Source organism: Hyperolius riggenbachi, chromosome 10 (genome assembly GCF_040937935.1).
Source record: "Hyperolius riggenbachi isolate aHypRig1 chromosome 10, aHypRig1.pri, whole genome shotgun sequence".
Lineage (NCBI taxonomy): Eukaryota > Metazoa > Chordata > Amphibia > Anura > Hyperoliidae > Hyperolius > Hyperolius riggenbachi.
In genome coordinates, this window is record NC_090655.1 from 48,429,436 (window position 1) to 48,451,101 (window position 21,666).

The 21,666-nt window shown below is 47.7% G+C and overlaps 1 protein-coding gene across 5 annotated transcripts in view; it reads left to right on the plus strand.

Moving 5' to 3' along the window:
• Positions 1 to 21,666, plus strand: part of CLSTN3 (calsyntenin 3) — a 245,713-nt gene that overhangs the window by 212,182 nt on the left and 11,865 nt on the right. For all 5 annotated transcript variants that reach the window (XM_068257792.1, XM_068257793.1, XM_068257794.1 and 2 more), the window contains 6 exons: positions 346 to 396; positions 2,683 to 2,834; positions 12,119 to 12,267; positions 13,156 to 13,382; positions 15,818 to 15,982; positions 17,413 to 17,558. In XM_068257792.1, the coding sequence (XP_068113893.1) occupies positions 346 to 396; positions 2,683 to 2,834; positions 12,119 to 12,267; positions 13,156 to 13,382; positions 15,818 to 15,982; positions 17,413 to 17,558 (890 nt within the window). The remainder of the gene's footprint in view (positions 1 to 345; positions 397 to 2,682; positions 2,835 to 12,118; positions 12,268 to 13,155; positions 13,383 to 15,817; positions 15,983 to 17,412; positions 17,559 to 21,666) is intronic.

Sequence of the window (21,666 nt, forward strand, 5' to 3'; positions counted from 1 at the left end):
CAAATAAACACCTTTTATGTGTGAGGCTTGGTTCACACATCTGCACGTTTCTAGTCCAGTCCTGTCCTGTCAGTTTTGCATCAGTGTTCCATCAGTTTTAAGTGGACACCTTTTATGTGTGAACACAGCCATAGAAACACATACAAAACTGATGCCCACTGTCAAAAACTGACAGGACAGGACTGGACACCTTTTTATGTGTGAACCAAGCCAGAACCCAGCCTTACAGCTGTCTTGATGTATTACCCTAAGAGGAAACTGGGTCCAAACAGGCACCTGTAGTTACTGAAGCAATGATGTCCTGTGTCTGTAAACTAAGCAATGCCATATTGTTTGTCTTAACAGATGAGAAGATTTCGGTGAAAGTGAATGACAATGAGACATCCAGACCCTCAGGTACAGCTTCTAATGGAAACACTGTGAATGCTTAATGGGGGATTCTTACAAATAATGGGGAGGGGGGGGGGTACCAATTCTGGAGAGCAAGTTATTATCAAATACCAAATTTTATCTTATTTTATATCTATATCTATAGCTATCTAATCACAAAGGATCATTAAAATGCTGCCATTCTATTTGTATAGATTTTATAGATGTGATCAAGCACATACAGTAATTATCACAAGCATGGCATTACCTCTTGAAGCTGAACATTCCCGTATTGATTTGTCTAATCAATTTCCAGCTGATGTGATTAGTTTGACTAAATTTTCTAGTTGGCTTTTGCTTTAACCTCTTGACGACCAGCTAACGCCGATTGGCGTAAACTGGTCGTCTGCGGGTTTCCATGGATTTCCATGTCTGTTCACGGAGGGTGTCTCCGTGAACAGCCGGAGAGCCGCCGATCGCGGCTCGCCGGCAAAATGTAAACACGCGGGGAAGAAATCCCTGCTGTTTACATCATACGGTGCTGCCGCGCAGCAGTGCCGTAAGGCAGATCGGCGATCCCCGGCCTCTGATTGCCTGGGGATCGCCGGCCTATGATAGGCTGAAGCCTATCCTTCAATGCGCAGGACGGATATCCGTCCTGCGCAGCTCACAGGGAGAGGGAGGGAGAGGGACGGAGCGCAGAGAACGCTGCAGGACATCCCCCTAGTGGGGAAAAAAGGGGGTAAGTCTGATCGCCCTGGCTCTATCCTGATCTCTGCTGCGGGCTGGAGAGCCCACGCAGCACAGATCAGCCATAAATCCCCTGGTCGTCAAGTGGTTAATGTATCCGATTGGTTCACTTTCAATCAATAGGAAATCTCTGTGTGGTGGGGGCAGGTCAGGAGCAGTGGGGATCGATGGCTCATAGAGTTTCACTTTATCCAGCAGCACAATGCCTGCTTGTTTAAATTTAGTTTGCCGTGTGGTGTAGGAATCAGACATCTTCTAGTCCAGTTTCAATTGGACAGAGATCTATCGGCATGGCGAATCAGGCCACAGTGGACCCGTGTATAGCTTGCTTTACACTATTCCTATCTGTTGGGCCACAGAAGGTGCTTGTAATTGAAGCCGGTAAAAAGGGCACACACAGCGCTGTTGAATAATGGGTGCTGCTATAGGCGGCAATAATAAAAGCCAAGATTAGCAGCCATTAATTGAAATTTGGGCACCTGGAGGAGAGGGTTAGGTGTTGGGCACCACTGGCTAAGGTGGGGAGGCGGGGTTAAGGGGGTAGGCACCACTAGGGAAGGCTTAAACGTTAGGCAACGGTAGAGGGTGGGTTAAGCATTAGGCATCGGTAGAGGGAGAGTTAAGGGTTAGGCATAGGTAGAGGGAGGGGTAAGCATTAGGCAAAGGTAGAGGGAGGGTTAGTGATAGGCATAGGTAGAGGGAAGGTTAAGTGTTAGGCATCGGTAGAGGGAGGGTTAAGTGTTAGGCATCGGTAGGGAGAGGGTTAAGTGTTAGGCATAGGTAGAGGGAGGGTTAAGTGTTAGGCATCGGTAGGGAGAGGATAAAGTGTTAGGCATAGGTAGAGGGAGGGTTAAGTGTTAGGCATCGGTAGAGGGAGGGTTAAGTGTTAGGCACCAGTAGAGGGAGGGTTAAGTGTTAGGCATCGGTAGGGAGAGGGTTAAGTGTTAAGCATAGGTAGAGGGAGGGTTACGTGTTAGGCATAGGTAGAGGGAGGGTTAAGTGTTAGGCATCGGTAGAGGGAGGGTTTAAGCGTTAGGCATCGGTAGAGGGAGGGTTAAAGTGTACCTGAGATGGGGACACAAAAAAAAAATTATACCTACGGCTTCCTCCAGCCCCCTTCAGGCCAATTGCTTCCCTCGCCGTCCTCCTCCAATTGCTCCCTCGCACTGCCCCAATCCTCTGCTAGGCGGCCCGGTAAATCTGTCAGTCAGCTCATGTGCAATCCAGCTGTGCTCACTCCTCCGTCAGGCGGAGAATGCTTCCGGCCATGGGAGTGTGAAGGGGGCGCACGGGCAGCTGGGCAGTGTATGCACATCTAAGCGCAACTTTAGTGACGTACGGGCCATGCAGCAGGGGATCGGAGCACCCCGGTGAGATGGCAACGATTGGCCTAAAGGGGGCTGGAGGTAGCCCCAGGAATGTACTGTATACTGATTATTCATGATGTAACTAGAGAGAGATGACAGCTGCCAGATGGCAAATCCAACCCCCATAAATCCCCTTGGAGGTGAAATAGTTATCTGCAGACTGGCCTTGTGACTCTTCTCCCCTTGTGTCTTCCAGGCACCACTGTTGGCCGCTTCCTGCGGGGTTATGTGTCCGGACTGTCTCTGCGGTTGGGTCCGGTGGACTCTCGGGAGGTGATAGAATGTCTTTATTCCTGTAAGGAGGGTCTGCAGTACACAGACTTTGACAGTCTGGGGAAGGGAATGAAGGTAACATAACTATGAATTCATGGTGGAAGTAACCAGACACTACAACACTTTACCACGAAGTGATAAAAATCAATATAAGAATGCATCATTTTACACGGGCTTTCTTCTGTGTGTCCACTGGTTTCACTGGAGATATTAAAAATGCAACAGGGAATGGACAAAATTCAACTGAACTCACTTCACACAACAACCTTGTTGATATCCCGCTTAATACTTCAGTACACTCGTACACGTAAGGTGTACCTGAGACTTTCAATAGTGCTGTATTTATACTTACCTGGTTCTTCCTCCAGCCCCATGTGGTGCATGGGCTCCCTCAACGTCTTCTCCAGCTGCTCCCTTCTTACGTTATCACATATGTCCAGCCATGCTTTTCTGCACATGTGCAACCCTGGCACATAGTACTACTGTACAGGCACAGGCTGCAGGATCGCAATGTAGCTGAACCAGCTGAAGCACACATGCGCAGAAGAGTGCAACTGGCCAAATTATGGTGCTGAAGAAAGCCCCAGGTAAGTATGAACACAGCACTATTATTCAAAGCCACTCACTTTAATACTTGCACATATAAAAGATACAACCTAAGAAACATTTTTTTCCAGAGATGTATAGAATACTATATATATATATATATATATATATATATATATATATATACACAGAGAGAGAGAGAGACTTCATCCCCCCCCCCCCCCCCTTGAGTATTTCTATTTTGCTGAGGTACATGTAGGTCCTGTGAAAACTAGATAGATACTGTTCTAGTTCCTGTCCCAAAAGGTAATATCCTGAGGTAGGTCCTGTCACGGCTGTGAATATACTGAGGTAGGTCCTGTCACGGCTGTGAATATACTGAGGTAGTTCCTGGCCCAGCTGGGAAAATTATGCAGAGGGTCCAACCAAGCTGAAAATATTATGCGGTTGGCAGGGCCGGTTCAAGTAACAATTGGGCCCTAGGGCAAAATTAGCATGGGGGCCCCCAACACACACACCCCGAACCAAAAAGCGTCATTAGAGGCCCTTTGTTGCAGCCAAATGTCCCTCCTGTGCCCCTGAGCTGGCTGCTGACCTTTCCCCAATAACCTCCCAACTTAACAGACTCTGCAGAGTCCCTGGAGAGAGCAACAGTTAAGATGGGGGAGGGACAACTTGGGGGCCCCTACAGGCTTTGGGGCCCTAGGGCAATTGCCTATTTTTTCCTATGGTTGGTCTAATCTATCTGGGAATTTTATAAGGAGAGCCGTTTCCCAGCTCGGAATATTATGAGGTCGCACCAAGCTGGGTATATCATGGGCTTGATTAAGTAAACTGTGCTAACCCAGTTAGCACGCCTAAAGACTTTGGGTGTGATAACTAGGGTGCTAACTGGGTCAGCACCGTTTACTAAAGTTACATCGCGCGCAAAGTCCCACACTGAAAACTTTGCGTGCCCACAGCGCGGTGTGCGCGAAATGTCGCATCGCGGTGCGACGAAAACGGTGCGTTGATGCGCCTATAAGGTCGCATTGCGTGCGACTTTAACGTCACATGGTGCGACATTAAGGTCGCACGCAATGCGACCTTATAGGCGCATCGAGTGCGCTGTTTTCGCCGTGCAAAGTTTTGCGTGCGGGACTGTGCGCGCGATGTGAATTTAGTAAAGGGTGCTAACCCAGCTAGCACCCTAGTTATCACGCCTAAAGTCTTTAGATGTGAATTTATCATGCCTAAACTAACTTTAGGCATGATATACGGCTTTTCACAGGCGTGCTAACACTCAGCACGGTTTACTGAATCGAGCCCCATGAGTAGTGATGCTCATGTCTACAAGAACTCATGGAGAGGCATGTGGTTGGTTTGTTCAGCAGATAGATATGTATGGCTCTGGTTTGCTAGTCATGATCATATGCTAAAGCCGGATGTGACCACAGCAAATCAGAGATTTGCAAATCTATCAACTGATCAAACAAATCTGTGTACAACAGTAGATATTGGCAGCTCTGCCAAATACAAGCAACACTCGAGTTGACCAGCTGCATAAATGTGCAGAGACAGTGGCGTAGCTAAGGAGCTGTGGCCCCCGATGCAAGTTTTACAATAGGGCCCGCCAAGCACTCTATACATAACAATTGATAAGGAGCACCAAAACCTGCCAATGGCAACTACAGTGTCAGAGGTGCAAGAAGGGAATGGGGACAGATTGTTAATGATTACCACTATCAAAGTATCTATAGAAGTGATTATTATCAGCACAGGACCAATAGCGAGCTAATACTGTAGTTGAGGGAGGGCCCTCCCTCTGACCCAAGTGTCCCGATGCGGTCGCAACCTCTGCACCCCCTATTGCTACGCCCCTGGAAGGACCTAACCACTAGCAAAAAATTAAAACGTAGTATGAACCTGAGGCTGCTAGCCATAAATGGTCTACACATTTTCTAAAGAATAAACAAATCACATGATTCTCCATGAGTTCTCCTAGACATGACCATTACTAATGAGGAGAGTCATGTCCCAGCTGGGAATATCCGGAGAGTCCATACCTCATATAAATTAATATTAATTACATATTAATTGGCTTCCCCCAGAATTGGCCCTAGACTACTATACATACTCTACACGTTACATAAAAATTGCCCTAGGTTACTATACATACTCTACACCAGTGTTTCTCAACATTTTATTGGTATGTACCCCTTTTAAAACCCTGTACTCACCAAGTACCCCCTAGCATGGTAAACATTATCAAATATGACAAATATATATTTAATCTTAGTACATTATAATTGGTTCTAAACCATTTCCAAGCATTTACTATTGCTTTTAATTAGCTAAAATACTAATTTGGTGCTGTTTAAATAAGATTTATCATTTTCTAAAACTCTAAATTTGTTATTTTTGGTTAAGTATATCATGCCCGAGTACCCCCTAGAACCCTCAGAAGTACCCCCTGGGGTACGCGTACCACACGTTGAGAACCTATGCCTACACGATACATAAAAATTGGCCCTAGACTACTATACATACTCTACATGTTACATAAAAATTTCCCTAGACTACTATAGATACTCTACACCAGTGTTTCTCAACTTTTTTGACCCAAGTACCCCCTATCGCAATTCAGTTCTAGCCGAGTACCCCCTGAATTCAGATCAATATGCAGTGTTCATTAGTTTAAATTTCAATTCTGTTCTGAAGCATTTGGAATAACGGTACAAACCGGAATGTTCATCGCTACGGAACATTGTTGGGAGAGAGCAAAGGGCCACTCAATAATGCAGCTACCTTTAAGGCGGCTCGGGGGCAGGTTAAGGGTGAGGGGCTCATGTAATTTATATATGTGTATATGTATATATATATATATATATATATATATATATATATATATATATATATATATATATATATATATATATATATATATATATATATATATATATATATATATATATATATATATATATATATATATATATATATATATATATATCTTAATGAGAGGAGTACAAGCTCAGCATACTATGCTGCAGTAGTGCAGCGTAGCGTGTGCTGGTAACTTACACTCCCTCCTCTCCTTATAGCTAACCGCCACTCCACTCGTTCTGCACTGAGTCCCTTTGTGTCCAGTGGCTGTATGTATAGGAAGTTATCCCTGCACGTTAATTGGCCCAATCTGCTGCCTATCAAGTGACAGACAGTGTATTGCTGGATCCGCCGGGGCTCAGTGCGGGAGGAGGGGAGCAACCATTGGTTACAAGGAGAGGAGGGAGTGTAAGTAACCAGCGCACGCTAAGCTGCACTACTGCAGCATAGCGTGCTGAGCTTGTGCTCTTCTGTGGAGGGGGTAATAAGCCCCCAAACTGACACTTACCTGGGGCTTCTATCTGCCCCCTGCAGCTGTCATGTCCCACTCCGTCCTCCTACCATCCTCCGTTCCCCGCTGCCTGTCTCAGTCTAATTACGCGTCTAACTAGATTGCGGCTGTGCGGGTGCTTGCTCTCTCACGCGTCATCGGGAGCTTACGGAGCAGTAAAAGAAAACTTCGTACTGCGCAGTAAACTCCCGATGATGTGCACTGGAGTGAGCACTATTCGTCTGGTCAGACGAATATTAGACCAGGACCAGCGGCGGGGAACAGAGGGTGGTAGGAGGACGGCGCGGGACATGACAGCTGCAGGAGGACGATAGAAGCCCCAGGGAAGTGTTGGTTTGTGTTTATTTAACCCCACCACAGAACCCCTTGCTTCCCCCTAGTACTGGACACGCTGCAGCTTTTTCGTATACAGTGCTTAGAGCGCAGGTGCTGCAGTAATAAATGAAACTGTGTGGTGAGATACATGCTCTGCCCAGTGGCTGGATCCTAGACCTGTTTTTCCTTCACATGGAGTTCACCCCAGCATGAATCCTTCCCTCTTATCTCTTATTGTAGAGACAGATCTGTGGGCTGTGACATGCCTCTCTGCCTCCCCCTCGCAGGCTGCTCGCTCCTTTCATTCCAGTGAGAAAGTTTATAGCCGGGATGGCTGCAGTAGCCCAGCTACGACACAGAAAGAAATTCCTTGTGCAGCAACACGCTGGAGACTGTGTGATTAACAGAACTTTGTTCATACTGCAGACCTGAGCTTACTCTGTGCTGAGGGCAGCTCCGCAGAAGCACAGTAGTGTTGTCCGGATCATGAACGATTCGGATCTTTGATCCGAATCTATTTTATGAGTCGATCATCCGAATCATCAAAATGAGTGATTCGGATCGCAAAAGGGGCGGGGCTAGGAGCGACACGCCCCCTCGCAGCGGGGTCTTGGAAGCAGAGCTGAGATGGATCACTCTGTTGGAAGGGAGGCAGCCTTGCAGGGACAGGTAGATGAGAGAGAGGGGACATGGGTGCCACTGCCAGATATGTGTAGAGCACACATACTGGCTATAACGTGCTGCCCATTATAGGCTGTCTGTTCCGTAGTGCTGCACAGTGAACACATTGGAAGCTTTTGGCTCAGCACAGCTCAGTAACTTTGCAGGCACTGTGATTGAAAGGCAATATAATCCTCCTGCCCTCGGCACTAAACAGCTGCACTTCACTTCTGGGAATGCTTTCTTTCACTGTGCGACCTTTTCTTTCAAAGTGTACAGATGAACATGTAGGTGAAATATATGTAAAGCATATGACTTCAGCATGTGGGTATTGTGTGCAAACATTTCTGCTCTCTGCTCGTCCCTCCTCCCATCTCTGTCCACTCCCTGCCCTCTGTCCATCTTCTCCCCTTCTCTGTGTGCAGGGCCGGAGCTACCATAAGAAAAAATAGGCAGTTGCCCCAGGGCCCCAGAGCCTGTAGGGGCCCCCAAGGTGTCCCTCCCGCCTCTGAACTGTTGCTCCCCAAGGACACTGCAGAGTCGGTTAAGTTGGGGGATGATTGGGGGAGGGTCAGCAGCCAGCTCAGGGGCCCAGGAGGGAAATTGGGCTGCAACAAAGGGCCTCTGATGTCGCTTTTTGGTCAGGGTGGTGTCTGTTGGGGGGCCCCAGACTAATCTTGCCCTAGGGCCCCATTGTTACTTGAACCGGCCCTGTCTGTGTGTCCACTCTAGTGATGGGAATTCCGGCTCTTCTCAGAGAATCGGCTCTTCTGAATCGGCTCCCATTAAAGAGCCGGCTCTTACGGCTCTGAATCGGCTCTTAATTAAATATCACTAGACACCACTCAGAATCGGATTAAAAGCCCCACCCCGTCTCCATGCTAACTCCAGACTACTTCTCTGACTGAGGCAATCCCTCCTGCAACTGCTGCTCTGCTCTGCCCTATACACTCCTACAAGCTGCAAGAGGAGGACTACATCTCCCAGAATGCCTCAGCGCCCTTTATTACGGAGCAAAGCAGAGCTAAAAGGGGCGGCTGAGGCATCGGCTCTTCTCAGAGTGAGCATCGGCTCCTCTGATTCACTTCAAAGAGCCGGCTCTTAGAGCCGGCTCGTTCGCGAACGACCCATCACTAGTCCACTCCCTCCCCTTCTCCTGTCCACAGACCTGTCCTGCTGTTCATTTCACCCCCGAATGCTTCCGGTAGTAAAATGATCCGAGATTCGGATCAAAGATCCGGATCTCTTCAATGATCCGATTCGAATCATCCGGATCATTGAAAAGATCCGAACTTCCCATCTCTAAAGCACAGTCTGTCTGACTGAGCTGCTCTGTCTGATTGTGCTGGCTCACGGAATGAGGAAGTGATTTGTTCGCATGTCTGCCACAGAGGGCAGCACTGAGGCAACACAATCTGACGTTACATCAGCGTGGTTTCCGTGCAGAGTGCGGCTGGCAGACCACACAAGTGGATATGAGTGAGCCAGCTCAGCTGTGCTGCGTACCCCTGACTGTGGTCTCGAACCACGTGTTGAGAACCTCTGCTCTACACGATACATAGAAATTGGCTCTAGACTACTATACATACTCTACACGATACATAAAAATTGGCCCTAGACTACTATACATACTCTACACGATACATAAAAATTGGCCCTAGACTACTATACATACTCTACACGATACATAAAAATTGGCCCTAGACTACTATACATACCTACACGTTACATAAAAATTGCCCTAGACCAGTGGTTCCCAACCTTTTCCGGCCCGGGGAACACTGTCTGACCAAATTTTTCTCCGGGGAACGGCGCGCGGGGGCTGATGCGGCCCCCGGTTGTTTGTGCGACCTAGTGGACAGTGCCGTGCGCAGCAGGCTAGGGGGGGGGGGGGGTGGGGGCCTGGGGTGCGGCTGCATAGCTAGCATAGTAGCCCCAGTGTAGGGAGTTTAGTTGCCTCAGTGTAGCTAGTATAGTGCCCCAGTATAGTGCCCCAGTATAGCCAGTATAGTGCCCCAGTATAGCTAGTATAGTGCCCCAGTATAGCCCCCCAGTATAGCTAGTATAGTGCCCCAGTATAGCCCCCCAGTATAGCTAGTATAGTGCCCCAGTATAGCCAGTATAGTGCCCCAGTATAGCCCTCCAGTATAGCTAGTATAGTGCCCCAGTATAGCCAGTATAGTGCCCCAGAATAGTGCCCCAGTATAGCCAGTATAGTGCCCCAGTATAGCTAGTATAGTGCCCCAGTATAGCCAGTATAGTGCCCCAGTATAGCCAGAATAGTGCCCCAGTATAGTGCCCCAGTATAGTGCCCCAGAATAGTGCCCCAGTATAGCCAGTATAGTGCCCCAGTATAGTGCCCTAGTATAGTCAGTATAGCCAGTATAGTGCCCCAGTATAGTGCCCCAGTATAGTGCCCCAGTATAGCCCCCCAGTATAGCTAGTATAGTGCCCCAGTATAGCTAGTATAGTGCCCCAGTATAGCCAGAATAGTGCCCCAGTATAGCCAGAATAGTGCCCCAGTATAGTGCCCCAGTATAGTCAGTATAGCCAGTATAGTGCCCCAGTATAGCCCCCCAGTATAGCTAGTATAGTGCCCCAGTATAGCCAGAATAGTGCCCCAGTATAGTGCCCCAGTATAGTCAGTATAGCCAGTATAGTGCCCCAGTATAGCCCCCCAGTATAGCTAGTATAGTGCCCCAGTATAGCCAGAATAGTGCCCCAGTATAGCTAGTATAGTGCCCCAGTATAGTGCCCCAGTATAGCCAGTATAGTGCCCCAGGATAGTTCCCCCCCGCCCGTCCCAGCCGCTGTTATTACCTTAACAGCTGCCGCCCCTCCCCTCTCTGGCGCGTGTATATTTCAAGCAGCGTATCTCCGGCTGCTCTGTGTGATGCGGAAGGAGGCAGGGCAGCGGCTTCCTGTAACGGTGATATGTATCGCCGTTACTATGGAAACCGAGCCCTGCCTCCTGCGCATCACACACAGAGCAGCCGGGAGATACGCTGCTAGAATAAAAACATGCGCTGGAGAGGGGAGAGCGGCCGCTGCTAAGGTAATAGCAGCGGCGGCCGCGGGAACGTGCGGGAGGGGGGATAAGAGGACGGCACACCAGGCAACGTTCCGCGGCACACTAGTGTGCTGCGGAACACTGGTTGAAAAACGCTGCCCTAGACTACTATACATACTCTACACGATACATAGAAATTGGCCCTAGACTACTATACATACTCTACACGATACATAGAAATTGGCCCTAGACTACTATACATACTCTACACGATACATAGAAATTGGCCCTAGACTACTATACATACTCTACACGATACATAAAAATTGGCCCTAGACTACTATACATACTCTACATGTTACATAAAAATTGCCCTAGACTACTATACATACTCTACACGTTACATATAAATTGTCCCTAGACTACTATACATACGCTACACGATACATAAAAATTGGCCCTAGACTACTAGATACTCTACACGTTACATAAAAATTGGCCCTAGACTACTATAGATACACTACACGTTACATAAAAATTGGCCCTAGACTACTATAGATAAACTACACGATACATAAAAATTGGCCCTAGACTACTATACATACAGTACATAGATGTATGACTATCAGGCCCGGCCCTAGACTTTTTGCCGCCTGAGGCAATCTTGAAAGAAATCGTAGCCCCCCCCCCCTGTCCCGTGGGTGTGGGGGGGCCGTTCAAGCTGGAGGGTATAGCGGGCAGGAAGGGGGTATTGGGCCTAGCGGCGGGGAGGGGGGTCGGACCCCCCCTCCCTCGCCTGGGTCCCCCGTCCTCCGCTCCCCTCCTGCTTTAAAGAGTTACGTCGCTGGCTGCATTGTAAGAGGCAACGGGCGGGATCACTCACCTCTTCCTCGTTAAGCGTGCGCTCCATAGACGACACTTCCTGTTGCGTAGCAGGAAATGACGTCAGTGGAGCGCATGCTGGAACGAGGAAGAGGTGAGTGATCCCGCCCGTTGCCCCTGCAGGAGGGGAGCGGAGGATGGGGGACCCAGGCTAGGGAGGGGGGGTCCGACCCCCCTCCCCGCCGCTAGGCCCAATACCCCCTTCCTGCCCGCTATCCCCTCCAGCTCGGGCGGCCCCCCCACACCCACGGGGTGGGTGCCGCCCCCCCAGAAGTGCCGCCTGAGGCAAGATTTCACCCCGCCTCATGGGCGGGCCGGCCCTGATGACTATGGTAGGGATTAGATTGTAAGCCCCACTAAGGGACGGTTAAGTGACAACACAATATACTCTGTATAACACTGTCAGCGCTATATAAATAATAAAATCATGGTGCGCTGTACCGTGCATTGCTTGTACACAGCTGGAAGGTTCCACGATCTTTGTGAAGTTTTGCAAGTGTCTACAGTTCTGTGTAAATTATTACATGGATAGTGTGGAATGGTGACTGTGTGTTTGACTTTTGCTCTCAGGTCCATGTGAACCCTGCCCAGTCACAGCTGACCCTGGAAGGAGATGATGCTGTATCCTTCAGCCGAGCTTTGCAGCATGTCGAGTACCTCAACTCTCTGCAGTTTCCAACCCCAGGCGTGCGACCCCTCAAACTTCAGACAGCTGTCAGGTGGGTGTCCTGCTCTCCATCCAACACACTATAGCTACTCTGTCTAGCTTTTCATTGATGTTGGGCAGAGGTGAGTACAGATTCTGCTGGAGGTGAGAGGCACAGCTAGGAGATTCTGGAGCTGAAAGCAGAAGCACTAGCATCTTACACTAACACAACCTTCCTCTTGCACCTCACACCCATCAATCTTTACATGCATCTTATACTCACACACAGGGGCGTAGCAATAGGGGGTGCAGAGGTAGCGACCGCATCGGGGCCCTTGGGCCAGAGGGGCCCCCAAGGGGCCCTTCCTCAACTACAGTATTAGCTCTCTATTGGTCCTGTGCTCATAATAATAACTTCTATAGATACTTTGAGTAGTGGTAATCATTAACAAGCAGTTCCCCATCCCCTTCTTGCACCTCTGACACTGTAGTTGCCATTGGCAGGTTTTGGTGCGCCGTATCAATTATGTATAGAGTGCTTGGGGGGCCCCATTGTAAAACTTGCATCAGGGCCCATAGCTCCTTAGCTACGCCACTGCTCACACATCTTCCTCTTGCACCCTACACCCATCAAGCTTGTCATGCATCTTATTTCCCAATAACTTTCCTACGGTATTTTACACTCTAATGATCCTCTCTTGCATTAAAAACAGTTGCACCCCCCCCCCCTCTCCCCATACTACTACTTCTCACTTCCTACCACCCACCCCACTCTCATACTCTAGCACACACTACACCACCATATATCCACAGGACCTGCAGCTACAACTACACACACATAAGTTGAATGCTCACAAGAGGTCATATGGCTCAGTGAGGCCTGGTGATGTTAATATTTCTGTATGTAGAGTGTAACTTTTTTCAGAGGACCCAGTAACCAGTGATGCCTCTTCCTCCCCAGGTGTGTCAGCGATGAAGGCTGCCTCTCTGTACCAGACCTAGATGGCTATCTGGTGGTTCTGCAGCCAGATGCCCCACAGGTAATGCTGACGGGGTCTCCTCGCTCTGCCCACCCTGTGTCTGACTTCCAGGGACCTTTGGGCGTCCCCATATTCCCAGATCTGAGGATTACTTGCACCGTGTCGCATACATTAACTCCAAACAAGCTGGAAAGAGCACCGAGAGCAGGTGAGGGATCTCTTCTCTCTCTCAAAACATTATTTTTGTTTATAAGGGTGATCAAATGATGCAGATGAGGAGAATCAAAACTTCAGTAACATTTATCAAGCACCAGAGCAGGATCATCCCCAAGGCAACCTAGGCATGTGCCTTGGGCCTAGTGGGTGTAAAGGAGTCCAGCTGCTGCCTTCTTTGACCCTTCTCTTATCTCAGCTTACCAGAAAGTCAGAGGAGCCAAAGCTACTAACTTGCCTTGGGCCCCATTTCATCTTATTATTATTAATTAGATTTATAAAGTGCCTACAAATTACGCAGTGCTGTACAATAAATAAGATTTAAGGCAATGATAACAGGGATGACCTGTTATTACCAATACAGGTAATACTTAATAAGATACACAATGCCAGATCATATACTGGAGTAGTAGTCAAATAATACAAGTTTATTTTATTTATTTATTGTACTTATAAAGCGCCAACATATTACGCAGCGCTGGACATTAGTTTAGGTTCACATTATTCTGTGGGTAGAGTGTAGTATGATGTACAAGGAGGAAGGGCACTGCCAATGGCTTACAATCTAGAGGAAGGGGGTGGTGACACGAAAGGAGGGGGATGCAACAAGGGGTTCTCGGCAGAGAGAGGGCAGCGGTGAGGTGGGGTAGGCCTTCTTGAAGAGGTGAGCTTTGAGGGCTTGTTTGAATGTGCTGAAGGAGGGGGCAAACCTGATGGGCAGTGGGAGAGAGGATGGGGCAGATCTAGTGAAGTCCTGTAGTAATGTATGGGAGTGTGAGATGCGTGGGGTGGTTAGGAGGAGGTTGTTAGAGGAGCGAATTGGGTGGCCAGGTGTGTATATGCTGACCAGATCAGTGAAGTAGGTCGGGCAGGACTTGTGTATAGCTCTTAATCCTTCTCTCTCCAGCACTCTTCAAGTGTTCCACACAGTCCAATATAATTGTGCACATGTTGGGATTCATCTGTGGGGTGCAGAGGGTGGGACGGCCCACTCTGCACACAAGAATAGGGCAGCACAATTATTTACGGTTATCTTCTGAACGAGAAGTGCAAAACGTCTGACAGGTAGAGTAGAAAAAAAATCTGCATTCCCTGTTATTGAAGTCTTGACATTTCATCATTCAGATACGCCAATGCAGACATAACTGGCTCCATTCCATAATCTATTTAACGCATTCATTACACAGCTTGCTACCAGCATAGGATCTGGTGGGGAAGCACTCCGCTGCTCAGTCTCCACCAATACAAGCCTGGTTGTCTCAGTAGATGTTACCCTAGGGAGGATTATGGTCTGGAAACATGAAGTGCTGGGAGTTAATAGAGGAGGAGAGATACCAACATATGGCACAGGATGACTCCAGCACAGTGTGTTAGAGCCCAGAGCAGCCCAGAAACATGCAGCTAGATCTCTCCTCAGACACTGGAGGAAAGAGCCCTCAAAATCAGACAAGTAGGAAAAACCCTCTTATTATACCTTTGTTTTACTTCAATGATGTGTATGTAGCCAATAGGAAGGCCCTGCATCTGTTGATGGCTGGGAAAAGGGGTTGGCTATAGAGGCCTGCTCCTCCTCCCCCCTCTTGTGCACAGTAAGTGATTGTTTACCAAGTCCGTGTTGTATCGGTTCTTCTTTTGGCATCCATGTGGTTCAGACTACAATCCTGAGGCTCCTGATGCATGTCACATTATCAGGAGCCTCAAGGTAGCAGCATAGAGCTTGCAGCTCCGGGGAGGAAGAGGAAATCGGCACGCGGGCTTGGTAAATATAATAGCACTCCCTGTGCTTACCCTGCACAAGAGGGGGGGAGCAGGAGTGTAATAGCTGGCCACTATGGGGGAGAACGGATTGTCTGGCCATGATGCGAGGGGGCCAGGGGGGGGAACAATACTACACTGGACACGCTTGCTATGGAGGAGGGAGGAGTTCGAGATTATTGCACTTTGCTTTGGGTGGAGGTTGTTTGGGAGGGGGGGAGTTATGGCCATGCTTGATGTGAGGGAAGAGGGAGGGGGACTGCACTGGAAACGCTTGTTTTTGTGGGTTGCTTGTTTGACTGTTGTGGATACCATGCTGTGCACACTTGCTATTAGTGGTGAGTGGTTATATACTAAGGGGTGAATAGAGGGTGGCTAAGGTGATCACCACATGGCCTTGGCTGCCTCTGAACCCTGTAATTAGCTCAGTACAGAGCAGACAGAAGGTAGAAGTACATGAGGAACTAGTCTGGTCTATATTTACATAGCCTCATTCCACTCTACCTTAGTTTGGAGCTTGGTGTCACCCCCCGCCCCCCCTTCCCTGCTGGTGACACCTGCACTGATTTCAGATTGCAAACCGACCTACTAAATACAAATTTACAAAACAACCTTCTTCTGGTGGTCTGTCACATCACACTGTGTGATAACAGCTTGTCCTCACTGTGCCATCAGATGTGCATTCACCGGATGGAATAGAATGCTCCCTGGAGAGGTGCGACATTGCTGTGGTGGGAGAGGACCTGAACCTGGAATATGAGAACCTGTCTCTGGACGTGTCTTCTGCCTGGCAGCGAGGGCTGGAAACTGAGAACAACTCCCGCAGCCTCCGGATAACAGGTGAGGAGTTGTGCCCATACATGATGTTGGAATGTGTACTTAGCAACTACAGACTATTATGTGTATCTGTGCATTACCAGCTATAACCACAGGGTGGCAGTGTTAAAGTACCTAGATGCTCTTACTACATTCTGTGTCTGTAAAAGGAAGTTGTAAATAAAATTGTTGTTTCCTTGGTGTGTAACAGCCAAGAGAGCCATTGCCATTAGGCTGATTAATATCTGTTTCTCCTGCATTCTACATTACTGCTCACCAAGAAGCTAGTTTATAATAATTTTTCTAATGTGGCAATATCCAGCTTGTAGCTGCAGCTTGTTTCTCCACAGCGATGGCCTGGTGGCTTTTGTCTGCTGCAACTCACAAACATGGCATTGATGGGGTGTCATTGTGGCAATCCAAAGCTACCACTGTGGTAATGATAAATGATGATGTGATTTATATAAAAACTGAGGATTTTTTTAAATAAATCCAGACTGACCATGGAATTAAAGCTAATGTAAACTGAAATAAAAACATACAAACAGATACTTACCTATGGAGAGGGAAGGCTCTGGGTCCTATAGAGCCTTCCCATTCCTATCACGGTGCCCTCTTCCAGCTTTGTCACCTCATTCCAATCTGCCCCCGTGCGCTCATGCATTCCCAGTATGGTGCAACCTGTCTTTGCGGGCTCCAAAAGACCTCCGAACCCTCCTGCAGCGGCACAGAGCAGCATTCAACCGATCATTTGAATACAGATAATGGGGGAGCCAGCGCTAGATCGAGGGAGACTGTGAGAAGAGTGGGAAGGCTCTATAGGACCCAGAGCCTTCCCTCTCCTTAGGTAAGTATCTGTAATCTGAAGTCTCATAAAAATCATCTTTTTTTTCTCAAAAATGTCTTTAACATGATAGCCCTAACTAAAACGCTGCATCCCCGCTGTAATCTAACTGAATCCCCCCAAACTCCCTGGGGAGCAATCCGGGCAGCGCTTCCGTGAGAGGCAGAGCTTTCAGCTACAGCTCTGCCTCTCCACGCGTCTATCAGTGCCAGATCACCGCCTCCGCCCGCCCCTCTAAGTCTTCCTTCACTGAGAGGGGCAGGGGAGAGGCGGAGATATGCGTAAGGAGGCAGAGATGCGGCTCATAGCTCTGCCTCCTCCAGCAGCAAAATCCACGACGAAGAAAGTCGTGGATTTTGCGGGGGACAGGGAGGGCGGAGTTACCTGGATTTAGTTAGATTTCAACCGCGGGGATGCAGCGTTTTAGTTAGGGGTATCATGTTAAGGACATTTTTGAAATAAAATTTTTATGAGACTTCAGTGTCTCTTTAAGGTCATACATAGTTCAGTGTCAGTCCTGTTTATTCACACTGAGGGATAGGAAATGCCTCCTGGATATATTTTTCTGCTGCTTCTCTCACAGGGATGTCCTTGTTTGATCCCCGTACAGGTGTACAGAATGTGGCCGTCTATGAAGACCTCTTGCGCAGTGTCAGCTACCGCACAGCCCCCAGGGCGGACCTTTACGCACGCAAGTTCCACGTCTCCTGCAGCGAGATGAATGGGAAGTATGTGAGCAACCAGCTGTACACAGAGGTAAGTACACCACGCAGTGGCGTAGCTAAGGAGCTGTGGGCCCTGGTGCAGGTTTTACATGGGCCCCCCCCCCAAGAACTTTATACATAGCAATTGATACAGTGCACCAAAACTTGCCAAGGACAACACAGTGTCAGAGGTACAAGAAGGGGATTGGGAACAGTGTGTTAAGGATTACTACTATTCAAAGCATCTATAGAAGTGATTATTACCAGCACAGGACCAATAGAGAGCTAATACTGTGATAGAGGGTGGACCCTTCGGGGCCCCTCTGGCCCAAGGGCCCCGGTGCGGTCGCTACCTCTGCACCCCCTATTGCTACGCCCCTGACACCACGTCACCCAACAGCTGGTCTGTCAGGGTGTCTTTTAGTAGCAGTCGGCTGAGACCACACAGTGGGTGGGACAATTCATCAAAAGTCAAAGAGAACCCCAACTCAGGTAACACTAAGTCTGCAGAAAAACACCTGATGCTAAACTCGGCCAAAAGCAGAGATAATAGTTGCAAACATCTATAGATACGCAGGAAAGCTGCAGGGCTACCTATGTGCACTTGCAGTCCTGTTCTGCAATGAAACCATGCATGATTATATATACAGCAACCCTCAGGGCCCTTTCACACTGAGGCGGTGTGGTAAATTTACCACACCCCACTGCAGCCTAATGTTAGTCTATGGTGGAGTTCGCACACCCCACATTGCGGTACCTATGTTGCCGTGCGGCTCCTGTGGCGCTTCAATACCTACATTCCCAAGCGGCTCCTGTGGCGCTTCAATACCTACATTACCGTGCGGCTCCAGCGGCGATCTGCTTCAGACTGGAAGTCAAGTAAGTCTATGGTAACGCACATACATTAAAAAAAAACGCCACAGTTATCATCGTCACGCATGCACGGAAGCGTATTTTAGAATTACGCTTCTGCGCATGTCATCGATTGCCAAACAGGAAGTGAGAGTCACATCCTGTTTGGCCGTATGCAAGAAGTGGAATACCACTTACTAATGCAGTAATCCCTGAAGGCCTGTGTTTGGTGGTGCAGCGCTGCCACCGCATCGCCAATTTGCAGTGTGAAGCCGGCCTCAAGGTGCTACATATAGTCATAGGTTCTGTAGCATGTTTTGAAGCACCTGCTTCAGCATAACGGGTACAAGACTATACGCTGCACCCAGATGGAGATGTAATTGCTTATAAATAAGTCTACAACCTAAAGAAAAAACAAACACAAAATTCAGCGCTAAAATGATACCCAACAAACGGTTGGAGCACATACAAACTATAAGCAGTCCAGACAAAGTCCAAAGCTTAATATGCCAAATGCCCATACATCTTATTCCTCCTCTTTACAACTATAAATACAGGCTGCGAATGGCAGGTGAAAGAAACTGAACTACATAATAAATAAATAAATAAAACAACGCGCCTCTATAGTGTAATAAGTTTTAATGAAGTCGATTCTCACACAGCAGTAATAAGCTATACTCCTCTCTAAGTAAAGGCTAAAACCTCGCCTCTTTTCTGGAACCTTTGAGACTGCAGAATGCAGGGCCATAGTGATTTGCTTACTCAAGGAGAAAAGAACTGAAAATAATATTATTATTATTATTATATATTATTATTAAGGATGGCTTTCTGGTTATTCTGTTTCTGTCGGTATTTATATAATACCGTGACATATTTTTCCATTTTAGAGCAGGACCGAAGGTACAGAGACTCCTGTTTTCCAATAATTCTACTCATATATGCAGTTAATGGGCTTGATTCACTAAGACAAATAGCATGCCTTATCAAAGTTAACACCCTTACCAGAGTAGCATAGCGAGCGCTACAAACCCGCAGGAGCTCAGGGCAGGACGAGTGAAGCTCTCGTCGTTGCCAATTAGCAGGCATAAGTTCGCTATGTTACTCTGATAAGGCATGCTATGTGTCTTGGTGAATCAAGCCCAATATCTCTGTTTTTGTTGAGTTTAGAGACAGTCACGTTTATGTTTTGCATACTGATCTAGGGCTGAGCTGGGATAAGTTTTTGTGTTTCTTCTATCCTACTAAAAAAAACAAAAGTTTGCTTTCTTAAAACAGAAAGAATTTGCGATAATTCAGGTTGGAGAGAGCTTGAGATGTCTCCCAGGGCATAACTGCTGAATATATGCAAATTAACCATTGTCACCCTTAGAAGCTAAACACACCCCCAGAACCTCTGGAATGCAATGATGTGTCAGCTTGTTAATTTGTACAGAGCTAGAATAATCCAACATGCATACAGACTGTTTCGGATTGTTTGATCTTCATCAGTGCATGGCATGGATTAATTTGGCTCTATGAAGTAGGGCTTGTAACACCGAGAGGCACAGACTAACCAGCAAGCTCATGGTGACCCAGAACTCATTGGAGTGTGTGAGGGGCTACAATGGTCCTAAAAGCCCCCTTACTAAAATGCTAAGAAAAACAAAAGTTTGCTTTCTTAAAACAGAAAGAATTCTATCCTACTGTGATGCTAAATCTCGAAACGCACTGTGCCTATAGATCATTTGACTTGGAGGCCAATCAACCATTCAATTGGATAATTATAATCAAATTGGTTGATGCAACCAATTTCAGTCCCAAATTGGTCCCATGTATCGATGAGACATGCTGGAAAATCTTAGTTTGCATTGGTCCATGAGGTGCGCGGCAGTAACAGCGTGCAATAATCGAGAATGACGAATGCTGCTGCTGTGCTCATACTTCCGGACATTAAACATTAGGGAAACAGTGGCCGGGGGTGGAGAGGCGGCATGGCGGCGTGAAAAGGCAGATTCCCGCAAGATTTCCTTAAATTGATCGGTAATCTGCCTGCACACGCCCAGATTTACCTCACAGGAGCCTATAGGCATGAATGTCCTGGCCCCCTAGACTTTGACCTCCATGAAGCTATAAACCCCCACCAAACTGCACTGCAAGTGTGCTGACTGACCCAGCTGTCACTTCTCCCTTTCTTCCCTTGCCCATCAGAGGTAGCTACAGGTGCCCCTTAGAATTAGGTAGCCAGAAGTACTCTCAATATTAAGTAGCTAGAGGTGCCCCCAAGTAATAGGTAGCTAGAGGATCCTCTGTATTAAGTAGCTAGAGCTGCCCCTGACTGAAGGGAGATCTCATCAGTGGAATGCCAAGAGCTGGGTGAGTAACCTCTCATTTACACTCTCATCAGGGAAGTAGGGGGAGATGGCCACTCTGGGAGGGGATTGAGGCACCTTTCCATCATTGCGCGTCTGTAAGCACGTGCCTACAGTGCCTTATGGTAAATCCGGCCCAGTGCCTGCGGTTTATGGCGGCCAACAGATTTCTTGGTCGTTCGGCCGACCAAATCGCTAGATGTATAAGTACCTTAAGTTTTATTTTATTCTTCTTGGTCAACACAAACATTTAATCAGTTGATATGAGCAGACTTCTATTGTTTAGACTTTCTATAGAGTTACTAAGCACAAACTGGAAGCAGTTAAGAAGCATGTGAAAACTAAACATGAAAGCAAGTGAAAGAACTGAAGAGGGGACGGCACACAACTAACTTGCAGCCCCATGAAATACTGTCAACATTTTCAGCTTCTGCTACCTTAAAATGGCATCAGAGATGGATGGGTGGTCTTCCCAAGAAGTGCCTTATTCAGTTCTGTGCAGATATGGGAAGCTTTGCCAACATATATTGTATGGGAAGCTGGATGTGAGATTCCCGATCCTTTAATTGTATAATAAAGCGACATTGATTGTCCTCTCTGCTCTGCCTGCAGCACAAACACACAAGGTCAGAAGGGACGGCCACAATTCATTAGGATCTGTTCTGGGATCCGTCTGCTTTCCACCACTGTGACACAGAGCAAGCGCTCCCCTCTGTCCTATCTCATTACACACAAAGAATACCCAACCATTACTGATAGATCATCCAATACAGTGAGATCATGAACACTGCGGTGGTGTTACGGCTGCGCTTAGCAGCAGAACTAAAGACCATAAATTGCAGTAAAAACTGAAGCTGAGAACCCACTGCAAGACTGAATCGCTAGAAACTGCCAATGAATGAAGTTTTCAAATTCTTTATACGAAAGATGTTTAGTCATGGAATGTGGACAACAGCGATA